Source organism: Cherax quadricarinatus, chromosome 39 (genome assembly GCF_038502225.1).
Source record: "Cherax quadricarinatus isolate ZL_2023a chromosome 39, ASM3850222v1, whole genome shotgun sequence".
Taxonomy (NCBI): Eukaryota; Metazoa; Arthropoda; class Malacostraca; order Decapoda; family Parastacidae; genus Cherax; species Cherax quadricarinatus.
In genome coordinates, this window is record NC_091330.1 from 32,674,170 (window position 1) to 32,701,909 (window position 27,740).

The window sequence follows — 27,740 nt, forward strand, 5'->3', positions numbered from 1 at the left end:
ACACAGTTATTGGTTATTTCAATGACGTTTTGAAAAGGGAATTTTTATTATTTATGTTACAAGCACATATACAAATAGAAATAAAACAGCCAGATCTTTACTTTAAGGAGGTTATTAGTAGAATATTCAAGAAGTTATTAGTAGAATTACAGTAAATCAACCATTAAAATCACATTATGAAATCCTGTGTAGTCTTCAAACAAACAAACAAACGAGCTTTCACATGGATTTTATGCAGCCTTTGTGGAAATTGGTGTCACGTCCCCTGTGCAGATATCCGAGAATTATCTACAAGAGGTATTAAATCAGGGAAGTGTTTTTGGGTATGCCCAAATGAGATCAATCTGTGGACTAAAATCACATTGGTATTAAAAGAGGAAAACATCATAGGAGCCTTCATAGAAAACCTGGAAGCATTCTGTAACAGATGGGAAAATAAAAAGTCTGGGTTGAATGGTGCTATCGCCCTTGGTACAGATGATGTCCTGGCTGAGAGTAACTGTATGTCTGGAGGTGCTGGCCAGGTAGTCAGGAACTGTATGCATGGTGAAACGCACATTAGTGGCCTCGAGGGAGACAGGAGCTGTAGTGGGGAAACAAGTGTAGTCAAGAACAAGATAAAACCAATATTACAAACTAGTAATATCACAAGAGATAGGAAACAAGGGGACTCCACTAGTAATAGTGAGGATATATTACCAGAAACAACTGGTGAGAGCTCCATTGTTAGTACTAGTGACGATAGGAATGAGATAGGTAAACATGCACCAACAGGGAATACAGTCGCAGAATTCCAAGGCAAACGGAAACCAAGCCTGTGCACATACTATGCACTTGGTATCTGCAGGCAAGGGAAATCTGGAAAAACAGATGGGACGTGCAACTGTGACCACCCTAGAAAATGCCGTGCCCATGTGACAACAGGAAAATGCAAACTCCCTTCCTGTAAGTTTTTTCACCCTGAAATGTGTCCCTCTTCAGTACAGGAAAGACTGTGCTATAACTTATATTGCCAGGCACACCATCTAAAGGGGACAAAAAGATACAAAACATCCAGGCCATGGGAAAACCTGGGTAGCCACAGCCACTCAAGAGGGAGAGGTTTTTTAGTGCCAGGAAGGAAAAAAAAAAACTGGCAGGAAATGGCAGAAATCGTACACCAAATCCAATCATTTATGGAGTAGAATCAGAGTCGATGGCCTCCACTCTAAACCATCAGATACAGACATTAGTGCTGGAAAAAAAAAGTCCCCCTAGTACCACCAATACCACCAATCAGATGACATTCTTCTTTGCAAATATACAGGGTCTAAAGCCAGCAACGAACAACAAAATACCTTTCATCCATGGACTGCTTGCAGAGGCAAATGCAATGTTTGCGGCTTTCACTGAGACCCACATAAAGGATCACTTGGACAATGAAATATGGATCCCAGGTTACAACCTATACAGATGCGACAGAGTGAACAAGCAAAAGGGGTGGGTTGGCCTGTATATCACAGAGTCACTTATTTGCACAGAACTGCTTAATGCCTCAAATGATGTACTTGAAGTTTTAGCGGTAAAGATCGAGAACCAAAATCTAGTCATTGTGATAGTCTACAAGCCTCCAGATACAACGTCCCAACAATTCCAGGAACAGCTGTTGAGAATTGACCACTGTCTGGTAAACCTTCCACCTCCTGCCCCCAACATCTTGCTCCTGGGGGATTTCAACTTAAGGCACCTAAAATGGAGGAATATAGCAAATAATATTGTTGCAGTAATAACACCAGGAGGCAGCTCTGATGAGAACTCACACACACACACGAGCTTTTAAATCTCTGCACAAAATTCAATTTAAACCAGCAAATAATAGAGCCTACTAGATTGGAGAATACACTGGACCTCATCTTCACTAACAATGATGATCTGATACGAAATGCCACCATATCAAAAACAATATACTCGGATCACAACATAATCGATGTTCAGACATGTATGTGCGGAGCCCCAGACCGACAAAAATGGGATCAGTCACGAGGGAGCCTTCACCAAATTCAACTTCAATTACAAAAACATAAAGTGGGACCAAGTAAACCAAGTCCTAACCGATATAAGCTGGGAAGATATGCTAAGCAACACAGACCCCAACTTATGCCTAGAACAGATTAACTCAGTGCCACTCGATGTATGCTCAAGGCTTATTCCTCTAGGAAAAAGGAGGAGTAGATGTAAAATAGAAAGAGACAGGCGCTCCCTTTACTGACGACGGAAAAGAATAACAGAGCGGCTAAAAGAGGCAAATATATCTGCAATGCGTAGGGAGACACTGATCAGAGAAATATCAAACATCGAACTTAAGCTAAAGGAATCTTATAGGAGTCAGGAAACGCGGGAAGAACTAAAAGCCATAAATGAAATCGAAAGAAACCCAAAGTATTTCTTTTCTTAAGCCAAATCAAAGACGAGAACAACATCCAGTATTGGGCCCCTACTTAAACAAGATGGGTCCTACACAGATGACAGCAAGGAAATGAGTGAGCTACTCAAGTCCCAATATGACTCAGTTTTTAGCAAGCCACTAACCAGACTGAGAGTCGGAGATCTAAAGGAATTTTTCATGAGAGAGCCACAGAATTTGGTTAACACAAGCCTATCTGATGTTATCCTGACACCAAATGACTTCGAACAGGCGGTAAATGACATGTCCATGCACTCTGCCCCAGGGCCAGACTCAAGAACTGCAAGAAGCCCCTATCACGTGCTTTTAACATCCTATGGAGGGGGAGCATGGACACGGGGTTGTCCCACAGTTACTAAAAACAACAGACATAGCCCCACTCCACAAAGGGGGCAGTAAAACAATAGCAAAGAACTACAGACTGATAGCGTTAACATCCCACATCATAAAAGTCTTTGAAAGGGTCCTAAGAAGCAAGATCGCCACCCATCTAGACACCCATCAGTTACACAACCCAGGGCAACATGGGTTTAGAGCAGGTCGCTCGTGTCTGTCCCAACTATTGGATCACTACGACAAGGTCCTAGATGCACTAGAAGACAAAAAGAATGCGGATGTAATATTCACAGACTTTGCAAAAGCCATCGACAAGTGTGACCATGGCGTAATAGAGCACAAATTGCGTGCTAAAGGAATAACAGGAAAAGTTTGTAGGCGGATCAATAACTTCCTCACAAATAGAACACAAAGAGTAGTAGTAAACGGAGTCAAGTCTTAGGCGGCTATGGTGAAAAGCTCTGTTCCACAAGGTACAACACTCACTCCCATCTTGTTTCTCATCCTCATATCTGACATAGACGAGGATGTCAGCCACAGCACCGTGTCTTTCTTTGCAGATGACACCCGAATCTTCATGACAGTGTCTTCCATTGCAGACACTGCAAGGCTCCAGGCGGACATTAACCAAATCTTTCAATGAGCTGTAGAAAACAATATGAAGTTCAACGATGAGAAATTTCAATTACTCCGATATGGTAAACATGAGGAAATTAAAACTTTCTCAGAGTATAAAACGAATTCCAGCCACACAATAGAGAGAAAAACTAACGCCAAAGACCTGGGAGTGATCATGTCGGAGGATCTCACCTTCAAGGACCATAATATTGTATCAATCGCATCTGCTGGAAAAATGACAGGATGGATAATGAGAACCTTCAAAACTAGGGAGGCCAAGCCCATGATGACACTCTTCAGGTCGCTTGTTCTATCTAGGCTGGAATATTGCTGCGCACTAACAACACCTTTCAAGGCAGGTAAAATTGCTGACCTAGAAAATGTACAGAGAACCTTCACGGCGCGCATAACGGAGATAAAACACCTCAATTACTGGGAGCGCTTGAAGTTACTAAACCTGTATTCCCTGGAACGCAGGAGGGAGAGATACATGATTATATACACCTGGAAAATCCTAGAGGGACTAGTACCGAACTTGCACACGAATATCACTCGCAGACGATGCAACGTATCCCCAATGAAAAGCAGGGGTGTCAATAGCACGCTAAGAGACAACACAATAAGTGTCAGGGGCCCGAGACTGTTCAACTGCCTCCCAGCACACATAAGGGGGATTACCAACAGACCCCTGGCAGTCTTCAAGCTGGCACTGGACAAGCACCTAAAGTCAGTTCCTGATCAGCCGGGCTGTGGCTCGTACGTTGGTTTGCGTGCAGCCAGCAGCAACAGCCTGGTTGATCAGGCTCTGATCCACCAGGAGGCCGGCCGCGGGGGCGCTGACCCCCGGAACTCTCTCCAGGTAAACACTCAAAATGGAGTTTTATTGTGTCTAACAATGATTATTTCTGAGTGAAACTTTGTTCAGGAACAAGGTACGATCTTAATTACTTTTGTTTGTCCCCGTGTGAAGACTTGCTTCCTTAGTCACTCTGTGACTCCATTAATATTGTATCAAATACCTTACTAAAGTATACATAAAATACAGGGGAAAAAAATAAAAACAACCTCAATCAAACTCTTTATTAAGACCTGAGAAACTTTGGTTCTGGTTTCCATGATAATGATTAATAACTTCAGACGCAGTTTTGTTTCTGTTCAAGGGAAAAATCAGCTTGTTAAAAAAAGCTTTAATTGCCACAATGTTTTGCATGGTTGACACATTATTCAAATCATTGAATTGTTTTATCTCTACAAAGAGTGTAACTTTTTTCAGGATCTGTCACTTTTTAAATATAACCTGTAAGGGATCTTAATATTAGTTATTATTCTATTTACTATAACGTACTATGAGTGTGACCATGGTGTAATAACACACAAAATGCTGGGTAAAGGAATAAAGGGAAAAGTTGGTAGATGGATCTATAACTTCCTGACAAATAGAACACGAAGAGTAATAGTAAACAGAGTAAAGTCCCAGGCAGCCATGGTGAAAATCTGTTCCACAAGGCACAGTACTAGCTCCCATTCTATTCCTCAACCTCATTTCTGACATAGACAGAGATGTAAGCCATAGCTCAGTGTCTTCCTTTGCGGATGACTCCCGGATCACCATGACAGTGACCTCCATCGAAGACACTGCGAGACTCCAAGCTGACATCAACCAAATCTTCGAATGGGCCACTCAGAACAATATGAAGTTCAACAAGGAGAAATTTCAACTACTCAGATATGGAAAACTTGAAGAAATTAAAAATGTGTCAGAGTGTACCACAAATTCTAACGATAGAATAGAGCGAAAAAGTAATGTGAAGGACCTGGGAGTGATAACGTCAGAGGATCTCGCCTTCGAAGACCACAACAATGTATCTACCTCATCCACTACGAAAATGACAGGATGGATTACGAAAATCTTCAAAACTAGGGACGCCAAGCCCATGATGATTCTCTTCAAATCACTTTTGCTCTCTAGGCTTGAATATTGCTGTACACTAGCGGCCCCCTTCAAGGATGGCGACATTGCAAACCTGGAGAGTGTACAAAGAAATTTAATGGTACACATAAGTATGAAAAGGCACCTAAACTACTGGGAACGGTTCAAGGTCCTTGATCTGTATTCCCTCATACGCAGGTGAGAGAGATACATGATAATATACACTTGGAAGATCCTGGAGGGATTAGTACCAAACCTGCACACGAAAATCATCCCATATGAAAGCAAAAGACTCGGCAGGAGATGCAACATTCCTCCGTTGAAAAGAAGGGGCGCCACGAGTACACTGAGAGACAACACAATAAGTGTCCAGAGCCCAAGACTGTTCAATTGCCTCCCAGCATACATAAGGGGGATTACCAATAGACCCCTAGCTGTCTTCAACACGGCACTGGACAGGCACCTAAAGTCAGTAACTGACAAACCGGGTTGTGGTTCGTACATCAGCTTGAGTGCGGCCAGCAATAACAGCCTGGTTGACCAGACCCTGATCCACCATGAGGCCTGGTCTCAGACCGAGACACTGGGGGCGTTGACCTCCGAAACCCTCTCCAGGTAAACTCCAGGTAATGGTCGTGTTAAGTAAAGTGATGTACCTGTAGTGTGTCCTGAAGGGACTTACATATAGTTGGTCCACACTCAACTATAGGCCCAATACATATACATACATACATATATATATATATATATATATATATATATATATATATATATATATATATATATATATATATATATATATATATATATATATATATATATATATATATATATATATATGTATATGTCGTGCCGAATAGGCAGAACTTGCGATCTTGGCTTAAATAGCAACGCTCATCTTGCCATATAGGACAAGCGAAAATTTGTGTATGCAATAATTTCGTCAAAATCATTCTGAACCTAACGAAAAAAATATTTTTCACTTTGTTTGTTTAGTATTAAATTATTGTAAACAAATCTAAAATATATATAGTTGGGTTAGGCTAAAATAAATTGTTCTTGTTATAATATGGTTAGGTAAGTTTTCTAAGATTCTTTTGGTGCAAAATTAAAAATTTTTACACCAACATCAATAAAAAAAAATATATCTTTAAACGTACAAGAGAAAATTTTAGAAAGGACAATTTTAGAAAGGACAATAAAAGTAATGCATCAAAGAAAGGCACATAAAGGGTCCAGCCCACACCTCACTATCACATCCCACAACAAAGCAACACCTGACGCGCGACTCATAAGAAAGGGAACACTGCAGCAGGCCCACTGGCCCAACAAAACAGGTCCTTCACACAACCCACCAACAAACTATTCTTCCAAAGAATTAAGAATTTTAAAATTTATTATTTGTCCAATGTATTATTAAATTCTTCCCAAATTCTATTAATTATAAATGGATCTAATTTATATAAACCAAAGGAAATATTCATATTATTGTCAAAACTACTTTTTATGAAACAAGATTCAATTATATTCCTGTCGACCATGGACTTGCTTGATACTACTTTCTCAACTTTTTGAAAATCAATTGGATGGTTAAAATCTCTCACATGAATAAAAAGACAATTGGAATCTTGTCCAGTTCTAATGCTATATTATGTTTACTTACATATTTGTAGTCCAGAGTTAATAAATGAGGAAATATCCAAAATTTATGAAATAGGTAATGATTTAAAATACCCAAGAAACGTAATTGATAAATCTGTTAAAGTTGCTAGAAATACTTTTTACAATCCAAAAAGGGACAACCAGCCTTATTCAACTAAAAATATGTTGGTTCTCCCTTACCATCAAAACTTGGTTGATATGCCTTCTCTTCTTAAGACTTTTAATATTAAAGTTGTATTCAAAAATCTTGATACAGTAAAAAAAAACTTTTGATAAAGAATTCCCCCCAAAATGCTGACGGATGTGTCTATAAGATTCCTTGTAAAATTTGCGATAAAGTTTATTACGGTCAAACTGGTAAAAATCTCGAACTTAGATTAAAACAACATAAATATAGCATTAGAACTGGACAAGATTCCAATGCTCTATTTATTCATGTGAGAGATTTTAACCATCCAATTGATTTTCAAAAAGTTGAGAAAGTAGTATCAAGCAAGTCCATGGTCGACAGGAATATAATTGAATCTTGTTTCATAAAAAGCAGTTTTGACAATAATATGAATATTTCCTTTGGTTTATATAAATTAGATCCATTTATAATTAATAGAATTTGAGAAGAATTTAATAATACATTGGACAAATAATAAATTTTAAAATTCTTAATTCTTGGGTAGAATAGTTTGTTGGTGGGTTGTGTGAAGGACCTGTCTAGTTGGGCCATCGGGTCTCCTGCAGTGTTCTCTTTCTTATGAGTCGCACGTCAGGTGTTACCTTGTCGTGGGATGTGATAGTGAGGAGTGGGCTAGACCCTTTATATGCCTTACTTTGATGCATTACTTTTATTGTTCCTTGATGATGTGAGTAGTCACGAAAGCGCTTGGAATTTATCTATTCTTTCACAGTGGTTTTTTTGCATATTCTGAAATCAACTGTTTACTGTGATCTTATTGTGTGTGTGTGTGTGTGTGTGTGTGTGTGTGTGTGTGTGTGTGTGTGTGTGTGTGTGTGTGTGTGTGTATATATATATATATATATATATATATATATATATATATATATATATATATATATATATATATATATATATATATATATATATATATATATATATATATATATATATTACTTTTTATGAACACATCAGCAGTTTCCCCCCAACGTAGGGTGGCCCGAAAACCAAAAAGTTTTGCTATCATTCATTCCATCACTGTCTTGCCAGAGGTGTGCTTACACTACAGTTATAAAACTGCAACATTAACACTCCTCCTTCAGAGTGCAGACACTGTACTTTCCATCTCCAGTCCGTCCTGCCGGTTTCCCTGAATCCCTTCAAAATGTTACCATTAGCATGGATGCAACCTATTTCAATCTTCTCTTGTATGTTCTGACCTCTAAAGCATTGATATAAAAAATTGCTTGAGAAGTCAGAGCATACAGGAGGAGGCTGAAATAGCTTGAGTTCATATTTGAGGATCACTGAGGTGCCCGGGCAGGGAAAGAAACATGGCTTGTGAACCAGGCTGCTCAGTTAATGTAGCATTTGTGGCTGAGTGTATAAGAGTGCTGCCTGGGAATCTTGACCTTCCCCAGTAGCAGTATCGAGTCCTGCAGATTGTAATCTTTCTGATTTATCATTGCCAGTTCCTACTATCATTAAACTTATTAAACTTTTCATTGATGATGCAAAATTTGTATTTAATGATAAGTTTTACACTCAGAAGTTTGGTATGGCAATGGGAAATCTTCTTTCACCTGTTCTTAGTAACCTATACATGGATTTTTTTGAAACAAGATTGCTTAACACAATCCGCCCTACTAGAGCTAAATGGTTCAGATATGTTGATGATATTTTGTGTCTTATGCCCAAGAATGTAGATATACACCATTTCCTTGGTAAATTAAATAACTTAGCCCATTCTATAAACTTTACTGTTGAGTTTGAGGAAAATAACTCATTGCATTTTCTAGATGTTTTAATTATTAAGGGTAATAATGAATTGAAATTTAAAATTTACAGAAAACCTACAAATAACTGTTCCTATGTCCACTATTATTCTTCACATCAAGATAGAGTAAAACTGTTTGTTTTCTCATCAATGTTATTGAGAGCTTTACGAATTTGTAGTCCTGAGTTCATAAATGAGGAAATATCCAAAATTTATGAAATAGGTAATGATTTAAAATACCCAAGAAATGTAATTGATAAATCTTTTAAAGTTGCTAGAAATACTTTTTACAATCCAAAAAGGGACAACCAGCCTTATTCAACTAAAAATATGTTGGTTCTCCCTTACCATGAAAACTTGGTTGATATGCCTTCTCTTCTTAAGACTTTTAATATCAAAGTTGAATTTAAAAATCTTGATACAGTAAAAAAAAACTTTTGATAAAGAATTCCCCCCAAAATGCTGACGGATGTGTCTATAAGATTCCTTGTAAAATTTGCGATAAAGTTTATTACGGTCAAACTGGTAAAAATCTCGAACTTAGATTAAAACAACATAAATATAGCATTAGAACTGGACAAGATTCCAATGCTCTATTTATTCACGTGAGAGATTTTAACCATCCAATTGATTTTCAAAAAGTTGAGAAAGTTGTATCAAGCAAGTCCATGGTCGACAGGAATATAATTAAATCTTGTTTCATAAAAAGCAGTTTTGACAATAATATGAATATTTCCTTTGGTTTATATATATTAGATCCATTTATAATTAATAGAATTTGGGAAGAATTTAATAATACATTGGACAAATAATAAATTTTAAAATGCTTAATTCTTGGGTAGAATAGGTTAGAATTTGGTAGAATTTCTCTATTCTTTCACAGTGGTTGTTTTGCTTATTCTGAAAGTACCTGTTTACTGTGATCTTATTGCATATATATATATATATATATATATATATATATATATATATATATATATATATATATATATATATATATATATATATATATATATATATATATATATATATTATATATATATATATATATATATATATATATATATATATATATATATATATATATATATATATATATATATTTATATATTTATATTATACATATTATATATATTATGCAAATATCGTAAACCAAGCGATACAGGATGCAAAACAACCATGGGGAAAGTAGAATGATAGCTCTAGGCCTTTCGTGCTACAATCAACACATCATCAGGAGCTTGCAAAATTGCAAAAAAGAGGAGTATATCCAAGCAATAACATTCCAAAGGACGTCTTCACATGCATTGAGTGAGTTAGTTAGACAGAGAGAGAGAGAGAGAGAGAGAGAGAGACGGATACCGGAAGTGCCCCAGGCATAACAGCGCCCACAGCGAGAAGGATGAATACCATAGCATTAGAAAAATCCCACAAGTATTGATAATTGATATTGCAATAGCCTAAACAAAATTAATTGGGCAATAATAAAAAATTAGGGCACACCCTGCTATATTAGTAACTTTACATACATATATATATTGTTAGTGATATAGAATTATGAGGTAGCCACCCACTGGACAGCGTGTCCATTTAAAGGGGGTGAGAAAATGTTAACATTTAAAGGGGGTGAGAAAATGTTAACATTTAAAGGGGGTGAGAAAATGTTAACATTTAAAGGGGGTGAGAAAATGTTAACATTTAAAGGGGGTGAGAAAATGTTAACATTTAAAGGGGGTGAGAAAATGTTAACATTTAAAGGGGGTGAGAAAAAGTTAACATTTAAACGGGGTGAGAAAATGTTAACATTTAAAGGGGGTGAGAAAATGTTAACATTTAAAGGGGGTGAGAAAATGTTAACATTTAAAGGGGGTGAGAAAATGTTAACATTTAAACGGGGTGAGAAAATGTTAACATTTAAAGGGGGTGAGAAAATGTTAACATTTAAAGGGGGTGAGAAAATGTTAACATTTAAAGGGGGTGAGAAAAAGTTAACATTTAAACGGGGTGAGAAAATGTTAACATTTAAAGGGGGTGAGAAAATGTTAACATTTAAAGGGGGTGAGAAAATGTTAACATTTAAAGGGGGTGAGAAAATGTTAACATTTAAAGGGGGTGAGAAAATGTTAGCAGTTAAAGGGGGTGAGAAAATGTTAACATTTAAAGGGGGTGAGAAAATGTTAACATTTAAAGGGGGTGAGAAAATGTTAACATTTAAAGGGGGTGAGAAAATGTTAACATTTAAAGGGGGTGAGAAAATGTTAACATTTAAAGGGGGTGAGAAAATGTTAACATTTAAAGGGGGTGAGAAAATGTTAACATTTAAAGGGGGTGAGAAAATGTTAACACTTAAAGGGGGTGAGAAAATGTTAACATTTAAAGGGGGTGAGAAAATGTTTACATTTAAAGGGGGTGAGAAAATGTTAACATTTAAAGGGGGTGAGAAAATGTTAACATTTAAAGGGTGTGAGAAAATGTTAACATTTAAAGGGGGTGAGAAAATGTTAACATTTAAAGGGGGTGAGAAAATGTTAACATTTAAAGGGGGTGAGAAAATGTTAACATTTAAAGGGGGTGAGAAAATGTTAACATTTAAAGGGGGTGAGAAAATGTTAACATTTAAAGGGGGTGAGAAAATGTTAACATTTAAAGGGGGTGAGAAAATGTTAACATTTAAAGGGGGTGAGAAAATGTTTACATTTAAAGGGGGTGAGAAAATGTTTACATTTAAAGGGGGTGAGAAAATGTTAACATTTAAAGGGGGTGAGAAAATGTTAACATTTAAAGGGGGTGAGAAAATGTTAACATTTAAAGGGGGTGAGAAAATGTTAACATTTAAAGGGGGTGAGAAAATGTTAACATTAGAAGGGGGTGAGAAAATGTTAACATTTAAACGGGGTGAGAAAATGTTAACATTTAAAGGGGGTGAGAAAATGTTAACATTTAAAGGGGGTGAGAAAATGTTAACATTTAAACGGGGTGAGAAAATGTTAACATTTAAAGGGGGTGAGAAAATGTTAACATTTAAAGGGGGTGAGAAAATGTTAACATTTAAACGGGGTGAGAAAATGTTAACATTTAAAGGGGGTGAGAAAATGTTAACATTTAAAGGGGGTGAGAAAATGTTAACATTTAAACGGGGTGAGAAAATGTTAACATTTAAAGGGGGTGAGAAAATGTTAACATTTAAAGGGGGTGAGAAAATGTTAAAATTTAAACGGGGTGAGAAAATGTTAACATTTAAAGGGGGTGAGAAAATGTTAACATTTAAAGGGGGTGAGAAAATGTTAACATTTAAACGGGGTGAGAAAATGTTAACATTTAAAGGGGGTGAGAAAATGTTAACATTTAAAGGGGGTGAGAAAATGTTAACATTTAAACGGGGTGAGAAAATGTTAACATTTAAAGGGGGTGAGAAAATGTTAACATTTAAAGGGGAGACTTCTAATAGTTACATAAAGAAAACAATGCTCATTAAAATAAACTTATTTAAAGAGGAAGGCATCTGTAATAACAATGAACATGGCCGGGGTTATTCAACCCACATAATTCTATGAGAAGTTTTTACAAAGTAGAAGTGATGCAAGGAGGGAAGAGTATATGGAGAAAAAGAGAGAGGTTAAGAGAGTGGTGAAGCAATGTAAAAAGAGAGCAAATGAGAGAGTGGGTGAGATGTTATCAACAAATTTTGTTGAAAATAAGAAAAAGATTTGGAGTGAGATTAACAAGTTAAGAAAGCCTAGAGAACAAATGGATTTGTCAGTTAAAAATAGGAGAGGAGAGTTATTAAATGGAGAGTTAGAGGTATTGGGAAGATGGAGGGAATATTTTGAGGAATTGTTAAATGTTGATGAAGATAGGGAAGCTGTGATTTCGTGTATAGGGCAAGGAGGAACAACATCTTGTAGGAGTGAGGAAGAGCCAGTTGTGAGTGTGGGGGAAGTTTGTGAGGCAGTAGGTAAAATGAAAGAGGGTAAGGCAGCCGGGATTGATGGGATAAAGATAGAAATGTTAAAAGCAGGTGGGGATATAGTTTTGGAGTGGTTGGTGCAATTATTTAATAAATGTATGGAAGAGGGTAAGGTACCTAGGGATTGGCAGAGAGCATGTATAGTGCCTTTGTATAAAGGCAAAGGGGATAAAAGAGAGTGCAAAAATTATAGGGGGATAAGTCTGTTGAGTATACCTGGTAAAGTGTATGGTAGAGTTATTATTGAAAGAATTAAGAGTAAGACGGAGAATAGGATAGCAGATGAACAAGGAGGCTTTAGGAAAGGTAGGGGGTGTGTGGACCAGATGTTTACAGTGAAACATATAAGTGAACAGTATTTAGATAAGTCTAAAGAGGTCTTTGTGGCATTTATGGATTTGGAAAAGGCGTATGACAGGGTGGATAGGGGGGCAATGTGGCAGATGTTGCAGGTGAATGGTGTAGGAGGTAGGTTACTGAAAGCAGTGAAGAGTTTTTACGAGGATAGTGAGGCTCAAGTTAGAGTATGTAGGAAAGAGGGAAATTATTTCCCAGTAAAAGTAGGCCTTAGACAAGGATGTGTGATGTCACCGTGGTTGTTTAATATATTTATAGAAGGGGTTGTAAGAGAAGTAAATGCGAGGGTCTTGATAAGAGGCGTGGAATTAAAAGATAAAGAATCACACATAAAGTGGGAGTTGTCACAGTTGCTCTTTGCTGATGACACTGTGCTCTTGGGAGATTCTGAAGAGAAGTTGCAGAGATTGGTGGATGAATTTGGTAGGGTGTGCAAAAGAAGAAAATTGAAAGTGAATACAGGAAAGAGTAAGGTTATGAGGATAACAAAAAGATTAGGTGATGAAAGATTGGATATCAGATTGGAGGGAGAGAGTATGGAGGAGGTGAATGTATTCAGATATTTGGGAGTGGACGTGTCAGCGGATGGGTCTATGAAAGATGAGGTGAATCATAGAATTGATGAGGGGAAAAGGGTGAGTGGTGCACTTAGGAGTCTGTGGAGACAAAGAACTTTGTCCTTGGAGGCAAAGAGGGGAATGTATGAGAGTATAGTTTTACCAACGCTCTTATATGGGTGTGAAGCATGGGTGACGAATGTTGCAGCGAGGAGAAGGCTGGAGGCAGTGGAGATGTCATGTCTGAGAGCAATGTGTGGTGTGAATATAATGCAGAGAATTCGTAGTTTGGAAGTTAGGAGGAGGTGCGGGATTACCAAAACTGTTGTCCAGAGGGCTGAGGAAGGGTTGTTGAGGTGGTTCGGACATGTGGAGAGAATGGAGCGAAACAGAATAACTTCAAGAGTGTATCAGTCTGTAGTGGAAGGAAGGCGGGGTAGGGGTCGGCCTAGGAAAGGTTGGAGGGAGGGGGTAAAGGAGGTTTTGTGTGCGAGGGGCTTGGACTTCCAGCAGGCATGCGTGAGCGTGTTTGATAGGAGTGAATGGAGACAAATGGTTTTTAATACTTGACGTGCTGTTGGAGTGTGAGCAAAGTAACATTTATGAAGGGGTTCAGGGAAACCGGCAGGCCGGACTTGAGTCCTGGAGATGGGAAGTACAGTGCCTGCACTCTGAAGGAGGGGTGTTAATGTTGCAGTTTAAAAACTGTAGTGTAAAGCACCCTTCTGGCAAGACAGTGATGGAGTGAATGATGGTGAAAGTTTTTCTTTTTCGGGCCACCCTGCCTTGGTGGGAGTCGGCCAGTGTGATAATAATAATAAAATAAATAATTCTGAGGCAAACTCTGGTTCAACCTTCACAAACTGCAGGAAAAATAGGAAATAATTGCTCAGTGTGGTACTACATTTAAGACAGTCTACATTTGTATAAGCGCCCAGTTTTAGACTGTGTACTATTGCCTCAACTAAAAATGCATCTAATTTGAACAACCTCTCACTGATAATGTACAATGAATGCCTATCATGCTTAGTAATTACCGATTGTACAATATTCCTTTCATACCAAGAGGAACAAGGGTAGATGACTCTTGCTTCCCACCAGTTTGCTAGGTTATTACAAGCTCTAATATGCTTGAATATCGTGTTCGACTCCTTTGCTATAAATATCGAGGAACAGTGTTGGGAAATTCTAACCTCTAATAGTTTTCCCGTTTGTCCCAAATAGGAGAGACTGTAACCATTGAAATCAACTCTGTAGCTACCACCAACAAGTTGTTGGGGTGAATTCTTTATCAGCATGCTGCTAACAGTCCATGAATTTTTATATAGAACTTGTATATTAAATTTTCTAAGAGTATTCAGCAGGATAGATAAATTCTCGTTGTATAAGAGGACCAACACATACTTGGTCTGAGGTGTTATCCTAGGTTCTGTTCTATAATAAGTTTTCTTAGCTGCCAGCAAGGCAGATTCCACAAACACATTAGGATACCACAATTTCATGCAGTGTCAAATATTTTTCTAATTTCTTCATCTAGGAACTCCAGACTGCACACTCTATAGGCTCTCAGAAACACAGTAAGAAATACACTACTTTTAACTCTAGTTCCATTGTTGGAATAGTAGTGAATGTATGAGCACACATTGGTGGCCTTCCTATATACTGCAATTATTAAGCATGATAGGAATTCATTATATAATATCAGTGACGGGGTGTTCATATTAGATGTATTTTCAGTTGAGGCAATAGTACACAGTCTAAAATTGGGCTCTTATATGAATGCATTAGACTGTCTTAAATGTAGTGCAACTTCGAGGAATTATGGCCTATTTTTCTTGCAGTTTGTGAAGATTGAGCCAGAGTTTTCCTCAGAATTAAGTGGGTTGAATAACCCAGGCCATGTTCATTGTTATTACAGATGCCTTCCTCTTTAAATGAGTTTATTTTAATGAGCCTCATTTCGTTTACATAACTTTTAGAAGTCTCCCCTTTAAATGGACACGTTGTCCCGCGGGTGGCTACCTCATAATTGCCAGTGACTTCTGTATCACTCACAATATATTTATGTATGCAAAGTGACTGATATCATAGCAGGGTGTGGCCAAATTTTTTATTATTACCATGTTAATATTGTGCAGGCTATTGCAATATCAATGCTTGTGGGATTTTTTATTTTAATGCTATAATATTCATCCTACTGGCTGTGAGCGCTGGTGTGCCTGGGGGCACTTCCAGTATCCTTCTCTCCCTCTCTCTCCCTCTCTCCTCTCTCCTTCCCTCACTTACTTGCTTGGACCTCCTCCTTTCTTCAATTTTGCAAGCTCCTGATAATGTGTTGATTCCAACACGAAAGGCCTAGAGCTGTCATTCTACTTCCCCGTGGTTGTTTTGTGTATATATATATATATATATATATATATATATATATATATATATATATATATATATATATATATATATATATATATATATATATATATATATATATATATATATATATATAATATATATAATATTATATATATATAATATATATATATATATATATATATATATATATAATATATATAGGGAAGTACCACCTCTATAGCTGGAATGGGGACCCTCATCCTCAGAGAAGACAATAAACGTACCTCAGAGAAAACTCAAGGTTCTCCCCGGAGCTGTTTGAATATTTTCTTCTCCTACCACCCCTATATATTTTTTATTCTATGTGAACATTTATTAATAAACAAAATACATTTGCAGGAAAAAACATAAACATGAATACAATGGCACAAAGTATCAAAGATGATGAATTTCCTCCAGCTCCTCCGAGGCTGGACGTGAGCCAAGTATGCAGCAAGCATTTCCCCTCTGGATGGCGATGCTGAGGCGCTGGAACATGAAAGTGGCTGCCCTTGGGTCCCTGGTGGTGTCGATGAGTCTGGAACCCAATTCTTTAAGGAAACGTGTGGCATTTTTCCCCATGATCCCAAGGTCTCTGATCCCACTGGGACAAATTGATACTGTTGGCTAATGTCCCTGTACTTGCTGATCTTGTACTCCTCCCTGTGGTCAGCAGCTCCTCCCTGTCGCCCCACACTGTGATGGATATAGGTGTCAGCCAGTGTGGACACACAGGTATAGTCCCATGCTAAGAGCTTGCCATTCTTCCAAGGATAGATGGTGATCCCGTCGGGGCGGTTTGCTGAGTTGTGGGTATTGTTTGCTGCAAGTGATCGTGGCTCCCTCTCGGCAGGGCATCCAGCTGTAGCAAGGGTTCTCTTAATGATGTCGTTGACCTCATTGTGTCTTGCATGCCAGCCCTTGGTTTTGGAACAGTTAAGACCATGTAGACCGTATTGATCTGCTTGCACTTCGCCGCAAATACACATATATTCTGTGTGAACTGGGGCAGCAAGGCGCAGAGCCACTGCAATACGGAGGGTCTTAGGGTCGAGTCGCGTTCCCATTGCCGATATGGGAACTGTTTGGAGGAAGTCCCCGGAGTGAGGTGCACTCACAGCCTGGAGACGGGCAATCTCCCTATCTGATGTTGCAGCCCTGAGCATGTTGCCAAGCACCTTTTCAGCAATTTTGCTATCCCAGCTTGACTGTTTGTGAGCCAGTGCTGCACTAGGGTTTGGTGCTGGAGCAGCAAGAGTCTCCCATTCGGTGATGGCACTGACATAGCTAGGGTTTTCTATTCCTGCTGAGTCACTGAGGGTGTCAGGAAGAATTTGTCTTATCAACTCGTTTGATGCAATGGAAGAGGATAAGAAAGCTGGTAGAGCAATCTGGGAGGATCTGCGTACTCCTAGCCCTCCAAGCCTGACCGGAAGTGAGGCTTGCAACCACTGTCCATCGTCAAGGGAAAGATTCAATACACTCTCTAGCATGGCCTTCAGGAGAGAGTCATATTCCTTGAGTTTTGGACTACTGAAGGCTGGGGAGCATCTCAGAAAATAGGTAAGTTTTGGGGTTGACAGGCACCTGGTGAGTAGGTAGAAGGCATCGCGTGTGTCAATGTCTTTCATCCTGCTTTCCATCGTCCGGAGGTCTGAGACTTTTTTTCCTAGGATCAGATCGATGGCATTGGACCCAAGAGGAGCACCGAGGAGAGTGCTATTGGCTGGATCAATGGCTCGTGCTCCTGGTAAAACGGCACTAATATTCTGGATCATCTGTTGATTGGTAGAAACTATTTCACATTTGGTGGGGTTTAAAGAAAGGCCCAGGCGTTCTCCCATGTCTTTAATTTTACTGATGTCCTCCGGGAGAGATTCTGTTGTGCCAGCTAGGGTACCGTCGTTCAGGAACCAGATATTGAGCTCGCTGGAGAGTGCCTCCGTGACTTCCTTGATGACCAAACAAAATAGAAAGGGGGCGAGAGGGTCCCCCTGTTGCACGTCCTCACACGAGTCAATTTCATGGTCCCCAAACAATAGTTTGGAAGTCACACTATAACACGATTCTATGAAGGGATACAGGGAAGGGAAGTTTCTATAAACTGCTTGGAGAGCAGCATCCCTTCTGACTGAGTTGAAAGCATTGGCAAAGTCCAATTTGACATGCCGATTATGTAAAACTGGTCAATTAGCAAGAACTCATTTAAAATTAAGCCCTTTCTGAAATTTTCTCTTATACGTTTAAAGATATATTTTTTTCATTAATGTTAATGTAAAAAAATTTAATTTTGCACCAAAAGAATCTTAGAAAACTTACCTAACCTTATTATAACAAGAGCAATTTATTTTAGCCTAACCCAACTAAATATATTTTAGATTTGTTTACAATAATTTAATACCAAACAAACACAGTGAAATATATTTTTTTTCGATAGGTTCAGAATGATTTTGGCAAAATTATTACATACACAAATTTTCGCTTGTCCTATATGGCAAGATGAGCGTTGCTATTTAAGCCAAGATCACAAGTTCTGCCTATTCGGCACGACATATATATATATATATATATATATATATATATATATATATATATATATATATATATATATATATATATATATATATATATATATATATATATATATATATATATATATCCAGAGCCACCTCAGGCACCTGAACCCTCTCCAACAGATTTCATCTCATCAGACAATCTCTTGGAAGCAATTAAAGCAACAGGTACGAGGACACTCGCACATATTCCCAAAGCAGCCCGTCCACACGCAGCTGGGAAACTTACAGACCTCCTGAAAAAAGTAAACGATGGTTCCACTATCTTAAATGCTCCACCAACCATCAAGGCATGGCACAACTTGCTACTTTTTGGCAATGTCTGCTTAGCTGTGCCGGAAAGAAGGGGAAAGAGGCTAGCCTCAATGATAATTAAATCCTTAAGAGATTTTCCTAGAGTTGATAACCTCATTCGCCTGCCCCGTCAACACAAAAAAGGGAGAGGCAGAACCCCCACTCACTCTACTGACAGTGAAAAAGTCAGAGTCCAGGTGAGCAAGAAAATTGAAGAGGGCAGCACAGTGGGGGCAATCAGAATTATTACCAGTGAAGATACAGTTGCTCCCAGGGATGCTGACACGGCTGAAGCACTTAGAGGAAAGCACCCTGCCAGGGAAACCAGTGGCACCAACAGTTCCAAAACCTCTGTCCCCACTATGGAACCATTGATAGTGGAAGACTCAGACATTTACAAAGCAATAATGTCGTTCCCATCTGGCTCTGCTGGGGGTTACACTGGAATAAGGCCACAGCATTTAAAGGAAATGGTTAATCCAGTTATTGGGGAAATTGCAGAGACACTGCTTTCAGAGATCACAAGGTTCGTCAACAATTCCTTGGCTGGTCTGATTCCTGATGAAATTAGACCTTTCTTTTTTGGTGCAACACTTTGTGCACTTAAAAAGAAGGATGGAGGAATTCGGCCAATTGCAGTAGGCAACACCTTACGCCGCCTCGTATCCAAAGCTGCTGTCCGAAGTATTCGTGCACAGGCAGCCATGATGCTTCAACCAAACCAGCTTGGCTTTGGGGTCTCTCAAGGAAGTGAAGCAGCGGTTCATGCAACAAGGGCGTATATCAACAATCTGCCTGAGGACAATGCAGTGGTAAAATTAGATTTCAAGAATGCGTTCAATCTCCTGAAAAGAGACGTGGTATTAGCAGCAGTACAAGAACATTTCCCTGGTCTCTTCCCTTTTGTTTCAGCTGGGTATAGCAAGGAATCAATGCTTCTCTTTGGAGAGCATGAAATTACATCATCGGAGGGTGTCCAACAAGGAGATCCTCTTGCACCATTTCTCTTCTGTATAGCAGTTAGGGAAATCACAGTCAGACTGACCAGCGAGCTAAACATCTGGTTCCTGGATGATGGCACACTAGCAGGTACAAAAGAGTCCCTCCTACATGACCTTATACAGGTAATGACACGGGGACAGGAAATGGGTCTCATCCTGAATCCATCCAAATGTGAAATCATCTCAGTCAGTCAACAAGTGATAAATGCAGTGAGATCAAAACTACCAGGAGCAGCAGTCATTGCCCCCACAAATAGTGTCTTGCTAGGAGCACCTCTGGGAAGCAATGCCATTGACACAATTCTCAGGAAGAAATTGGAAGAGTTAAGGAGAATGGAACAACGAATAGGCAATCTGGACACCCACGATGCCTTGTACCATCTCACAAAGTGCTTGAGTCTGCCCAGGTTGACATATTTCCTAAGATGTGCACCTTCATATGATAACCCTATACTGCACGAATGACAGTATTCTGAGGCAGATTTTTACGAAAGTACTTAACCTTACTCTAGAAGACGGGCAGTGGAACCAAGCTACACTTCCAGTCAGACTAGGAGGCATTGGTGTCCGCAAGTCATCACAGATTGCGTTACCTGCTTTTCTGTCCTCGTGTATTGCATCCAGAGAGCTTGTAGCAGCGATTCTCCCTGAACATCTTAGGGACAAGATTGGAGTCCAGGACCAAAAATTTATTGACGGAGCAATGATCTGGGATAATCTAACGGGCTCAGAAACCAGACCTGCTCCCACCAACAACTACAAACAATCGCACTGGGATGGTCCAATAGTGGAAAATATAGCCTCAACAATGCTTCAGAGTGTGTCAGGGAAGGATAGAGCCCGCCTCCTGGCAGTGAGAGTCCCTCATGCTGGGGACTTTCTGTTGGCTGTTCCCAACTCCAGCCTTGGCACACGTCTCGACCCACAGACCATCCGCATCGGTGTTACCCTTCGACTTGCCGCCCCTATTCTCGCGGAACACAGGTGTATTTGTGGCAGTGAACCAGCAGACCGATTCGGGTACCATGGTCTTGTGTGCCGTAAATTCGAGGGAAAGATTGCAAGACATGAGGAGGTTAATAACATTATCAAGAGGAGCCTCACAACAGCTGGATGCCCAGCAGTAAGGGAGCCACCCCAACTATGCAGATCTGATGGCAGCCAGAAGCGTCCAGATGGTATCACCCTTCAAGCCTGGACAGATGGGAAGCAGGTGGTGTGGGACTATACATGTGCATCTACCTTGGCTGATACCTATCTCCAATACACCAGGGAAGAAGGAGGAGCAGCTGCCAGCCTCAGGGAGTCCCAAAAATCTAGAAAATATGGAGAACTTGCCCATCATTATATGTTTGTTCCCATAGGCTCAGAGACCCTTGGCTCGTGGGGAAAGAGTGCATCTAAATTCCTTAAGGAGCTGGGAAAAAGACTCATCAGGGTAACTAGGGATCCCAGGGCAGCTAGTTTCCTGTTCCAGCGGCTCAGTGCGGCTGTTCAAAGGGGTAATGTCTGCTGTATTTTGGGCACATGCCCCAGCTCTGAGGAGCTGGATGAGATTTTCGCCTTATAATCGGTGATACACACGTAACAACATGTACCGTATATGCCACCTTTATATCAACAATGTATCTCTTAAATCTTCTGTACCATATTATGTAATAATATATATATATATATATATATATATATATATATATATATATATATATATATATATATATATATATATATATATATATATATATATATATATATATATATATATATATATATATATAAATAAAGGTGTGTGTGTGTTTACGTTCAGAAAATGGTTGAGATGGCAGTGGAGGCTGCAGATGGAATGGCGTATCTGGCAGGCAAGAAGTTGGTGCACAGAGACCTGGCAGCACGCAACTGTATGCTGGATGTTAACCTCACTCTCAAGATTGGTGACTTTGGCTTCACCAGGTACCTCAACACTGACTACTATAGAAAACGTGAGTCCCACTCTTCTTAATGGCACAAGCAAAAATGAATCATCCCACCAGGTTTAGGCCTTTCTGTGAATAATAATGAGAAGAAGAAGAATTAAATAATAATAATAATAATAATAATAATAATAATAATAATAATAATAATAATAATAATAATAATAAATGTTGAATTATTAATCACATTATTACTTTAATAAGAGTTATTTTTTTGTTCTATATCAAGTTAGTCTAAAGGGGACGTATTATATATGTTAAGGGCAGGTATAATATATGTTAAGGGTAGGTATAATATATGTTAAGGGCAGGTATAATATATGTTAAGGGCAGGTATAATATATGTTAAGGGTAGGTATAATATATGTTAAGGGCAGGTATAATACATGTTAAGGGCAGGTATAATATATGTTAAGTGCAGGTATAATATATGTTAAGGGTAGGTATAATATATGTTAAGGGCAGGTATAATATATGTTAAGGGCAGGTATAATATATGTTAAGTGCAGGTATAATATATGTTAAGAACAAGTATAATATATGTTAAGGGCAGGTATAATATATGTTAAGAACAAGTATAATATATGTTAAGGGCAGGTATAATATATGTTAAGGGCAGGTATAATATATGTTAAGAACAAGTATAATATATGTTAAGGGCAGGTATAATATATGTTAAGGGCAGGTATAATATATGTTAAGTGCAGGTATAATATATGTTAAGAACAAGTATAATATATGTTAAGGGCAGGTATAATATATGTTAAGGGCAGGTATAATATATGTTAAGTATAATATATGCAGGTATAATATATGTTAAGGGCAGGTATAATATATGTTAAGAACAAGTATAATATATGTTAAGAACAAGTATAATATATGTTAAGGGCAGGTATAATATATGTTAAGGGCAGGTATAATATATGTTAAGTGCAGGTATAATATATGTTAAGGGCAGGTATAATATATGTTAAGGGCAGGTATAATATATGTTAAGGGCAGGTATAATATATGTTAAGGGCAGGTATAATATATGTTAAGGGCAGGTATAATATATGTTAAGGGCAGGTATAATATATGTTAAGGGCAGGTATAATATATGTTAAGGGCAGGTATAATATATGTTAAGGGCAGGTATAATATATGTTAAGGGCAGGTATAATATATGTTAAGGGCAGGTATAATATATGTTAAGGGCAGGCAGGTTTAATATATGTTAAGGGCAGGTATAATATATGTTAAGGGCAGGTATAATATATGTTAAGGGCAGGTATAATATATGTTAAGGGCAGGTATAATATATGTTAAGGGCAGGTATAATATATGTTAAGGGCAGGTATAATATATGTTAAGGGCAGGTATAATATATGTTAAGTGCAGGTATAATATATGTTAAGGGCAGGTATAATATATGTTAAGGGCAGGTATAATATATGTTAAGGGCAGGTATAATATATGTTAAGGGCAGGTATAATATATGTTAAGGGCAGGTATAATATATGTTAAGGGCAGGTATAATATATGTTAAGGGCAGGTATAATATATGTTAAGGGCAGGTATAATATATGTTAAGGGCAGGTATAATATATGTTAAGGGCAGGTATAATATATGTTAAGGGCAGGTATAATGTTTGGTGTCTCACTGTCCTGGTGTAACTTTACAGGGACACAATCATTTTTATTTTTATGTGAACCATTTAACCAGTGTGTGGTGTACAATGTCTTGTATAACTGCTGCTGTGTTTACGGTATCCTAATGAGAGAGACAGTCTAGCTGACTCAGTGATTTCTTCCCCCAGAGGGTCAGGAGTTCCTGCCGGTACGATGGATGGCGCCGGAGTCGCTGCATTATGGACGCTATTCCTCCCGCTCGGACGTCTGGAGTTACGGCGTCCTCATGTGGGAAATAGTCACACGTGGTGCTTTTCCCTATCAGGTACTAATACGTCAGGACACCCCCCTCCCCCTCCCCCCCCCCCCCTCCCCCTCCCCCTCCCCCCCTCCCCCTCCCCCTCCCCCCCCTCCCCCTCCCCCTCCCCCATCCACACCACCGGTTCTCGGTGTTCTATGTTCTCGTTGCCTTTCAGTTGAGCTATTGTTCCACCTGCCCGTTGGGTGGAATATTGTTCCACCTGCAAGTTGGGTGGAAGATTGTTCCACCTGCCCGTTGGGTGGAATATTGTTCCACCTGCCCGTTGGGTGGAATATTGTTCCACCTGCCGGTGGGTGGAATATTGTTCCACCTGCCCGTTGGGTGGAATATTGTTCCACCTGCCCGGTGGGTGGAATATTGTTCCACCTGCCCGGTGGATGGAATATTGTTCCACCTGCCCGGTGGATGGAATATTGTTCCACCTGCCCGGTGGATGGAATATTGTTCCACCTGCCCGTTGGGTGGAATATTGTTCCACCTGCCCGGTGGGTGGAATATTGTTCCACCTGCCCGGTGGGTGGAATATTGTTCCACCTGCCCGGTGGGTGGAATATTGTTCCACCTGCCGGTGGGTGGAATATTGTTCCACCTGCCGGTGGGTGGAACATAATGAGCAGTGATTCAGTTTGAAGCTAACGAAAACATTTAACACCGAAAAAAACACTTGTTCATGAGGGGCCCTTCGTTCCCTACGTTTTTTTAAGAGGTCAGTTTCCAAGGTGACAAGTGTTGTTCCACTTGGGTTTTCTTAAAGTATATTTCCTTGTTGCTTCTTTGTTTCTAGATGGTATCCCAGGATGCAACCCAAAAAGACCTTTAATACCCTGGTGCGCCAACTATTCCTTAATAAAAGACAAATAACAATGTTGGTAGAATTACCAACATTATGTTAGACAAAGGGACACTTGTGCAACTAATGCAACATTTTACTGATGCAACGTTTCGCTCTTCAGGAGCTTTGCCAAGGAAATACAAACAATACATAGACACTGAGTGTATATAGATAACAAAGTGAGATGTGAAAGCATTAGCAGTTCAGTAGGTTAACTTAACAAAGTTCCTGGAAACTGGAACGTTGCAACAACTTAAAAAAGTTCCTGGAGAGTAGAACGTTGCAACAGCTTAACAAAGTTCCTGGAAACTGGAACGTTGCAACAACTTAAAAAAGTTCCTTGAGAGTGGAACGTTGCAACAACTTAACAAAGTTCCTGGAGAGTAGAACGTTGCAACAGCTTAAAAAAGTTCCTGGAGAGTAGAACGTTGCAACAGCTTAACGAAGTTCCTTGAGAGTGGAACGTTGCAAGAGCTTAACAAAGTTCCTGGAAATTGGAACGTTGCAACAGCTTAACAAAGTTCCTTGAGAGTGGAACGTTGCAACAACTTAACAAAGTTCCTGGAAATTGGAACGTTGCAACAGCTTAAAAAAGTTCCTTGAGAGTGGAATGTTGCAACAGCTTAACAAAGTTCCTTGAGAGTGGAACGTTGCAACAGCTTAACAAAGTTCCTGGAAATTGGAACGTTGCAACAACTTAACAAAGTTCCTGGAGAGTGGAACGTTGCAACAGCTTAACAAAGTTCCTGGAGAACGAAATGTTGCAACAGTAAAATATTGCAGTAATTGTACATGTGTCCTATTATTAACAAATAACAACAGTGCTGTACAAAATTAATGGATTACTCACTGTTTAATCCAATGTATAATTTCTCCTTTTTTTAGCTTTAAATAACAACCTTAGTTTATATATTCACAATTGTTAAAATAATCAAGGTGCTATTCTCAGGTGCTGAAGTGTAATGGTTCATTATTTTAATATTATATTCCCAAGCTCCTTTATTTGTTTACCACTTTATTTGTTTACCACTTTATTTGTTTACCACTTTATTTGTTTACCACTTTATTTGTTTACCACTTTATTTGTTTACCACTTTATTTGTTTACCACAACTTATTTTAGTCCCTTTTATATTGTCTCCTTTATTTTAGCTTTAAAGAACTACCTTAGTTCTTATATTTACCTTTGTTAAAATAATTCAGGTGCTATTTTTTAGCTTAAGACTATTTACTTTGTTTTATACTTAATTCTAACTATAGATTCACTACAAATCTTATAATAACAAGCATTGATCCTGATACCAACCTCTTATTTAATGACTTAAATGAATCAAACAGTTACTGTAATTACTACACTGCAGAACAATCAAAGGCACTTCTCAGTGCCAACAACAACATAACTATCTTTAACTACAATATCAGATCTTTAAGCAAGCATTATGATGACCTCCTAGCATTACTAAATTCCTTACATGCCAATATGTCCATCATTACACTAACTGAAACCTGGCTAAAGCCTGATAGTACAGATGTCTATGCCATTCCTGGTTACACAGCCATACACAACTGTAGGCCAGATCAACAAGGGGGTGGCACAGCCATATACTACTCAGACCAACTAGAATGTATCACTAATACTTACACAAGGAATGAACATGGGGAATATATAATAGCTAAATCCAAATCCAAATACCTACAAAAACCTCTCACAGTGATAAACATCTAGAGAGTACCACAATCAAACATTAGCCATTTTAGTGACAACCTAGGAAGTATAACTGATGCACACATGAACAAAGATCACTTACTACTCTCAGGTGATTTCAGTATAAATCTCCTACAAGACCAGGACCCACACGTTACTGAATTCACAAATACTATGAGTAACTGCATGTTGCTACCAACAGTAACAAAGCCTACAAGAGTTACAGAGACTAGTGTTTCCCTACTAGACCACATCTGGACCAACACCATACCCCCATTAAAATCAGGCATAATCACAGATAATACCACAGACCACTACCCTACCTTTCTCATAACTAATCTAGGTAAATTATCCCAAGACACTACTAAAGTAACCTTCAGACCTCATAATGAGGCAGCCATTAATAACTTCACAACAGCAATGACAAACATTGACTGGCACACTGAGCTAGAACCCTATACAGATACTGACGAATGTATTAATAATTTTCTAAAAAAAAGACCCAATACCTTTACAACAAGCACTGCCCTATAAAAACAAACAGATGACAGCTAAGAGACTGAACAGTCCCTGGCTAACACCCAGCATCCTCAAATCCATAAATACAAAGCACTTATACAGTACAGAATGGGTCACATAACCAGAGACCAAACAAAACGTTATCGTCAATCCTAACCAGCCTGATAAGAAGGGCTAAAAAATTGTATTATGAGAACAGATTATCCAACTTAAAAGGTGATATAAAAAAGACCTGGAAAACCCTATCTGAAATTCTAGGAACAAAAAAGATACCAGGAAATAGCTCAATTGAACTAACAAAACCAGATGAACCCCAACTCCCACCAATTGAAACAGCAAACAGACTCAATGTTTTCTTCTCCACCATAGTAAAAAAAACCTTGCCAATAAAATCCCAAACTCAAATACCCTACCCAATGACTACCTCACTGGCAACTACCCAAACACACTATTCCTAGCTCCGACTAACCCAACAGAAGTCTCCCTTATTATCAACACACTAAAAAAACAAGCCAGGAGATTTAAATACCTTACCATCCTTTATATACATAAAAGCCTCGCAAGTGCTGTTGACAATCATTGCAACACTCTTTATTAATAAATTCATCAAATCCTCTACCTTCTCCACAGTTCTCAAAATAGCGAGGTATAAGAGGGCACTCCCTCAACTATCTAAAGTCGTACCTTAGCAACAGAAGCCAATATGTGTA

The 27,740-nt window shown here is 38.7% G+C and overlaps 1 protein-coding gene across 3 annotated transcripts in view; it reads left to right on the forward strand.

The window, feature by feature from the left end:
* Positions 1–27,740, forward strand: part of LOC128696230 (insulin receptor-like) — a 442,718-nt gene that overhangs the window by 318,337 nt on the left and 96,641 nt on the right. For all 3 annotated transcript variants that reach the window (XM_070092553.1, XM_070092554.1, XM_070092555.1), the window contains 2 exons: positions 21,880–22,051; positions 23,842–23,978. In XM_070092553.1, the coding sequence (XP_069948654.1) occupies positions 21,880–22,051; positions 23,842–23,978 (309 nt within the window). The remainder of the gene's footprint in view (positions 1–21,879; positions 22,052–23,841; positions 23,979–27,740) is intronic.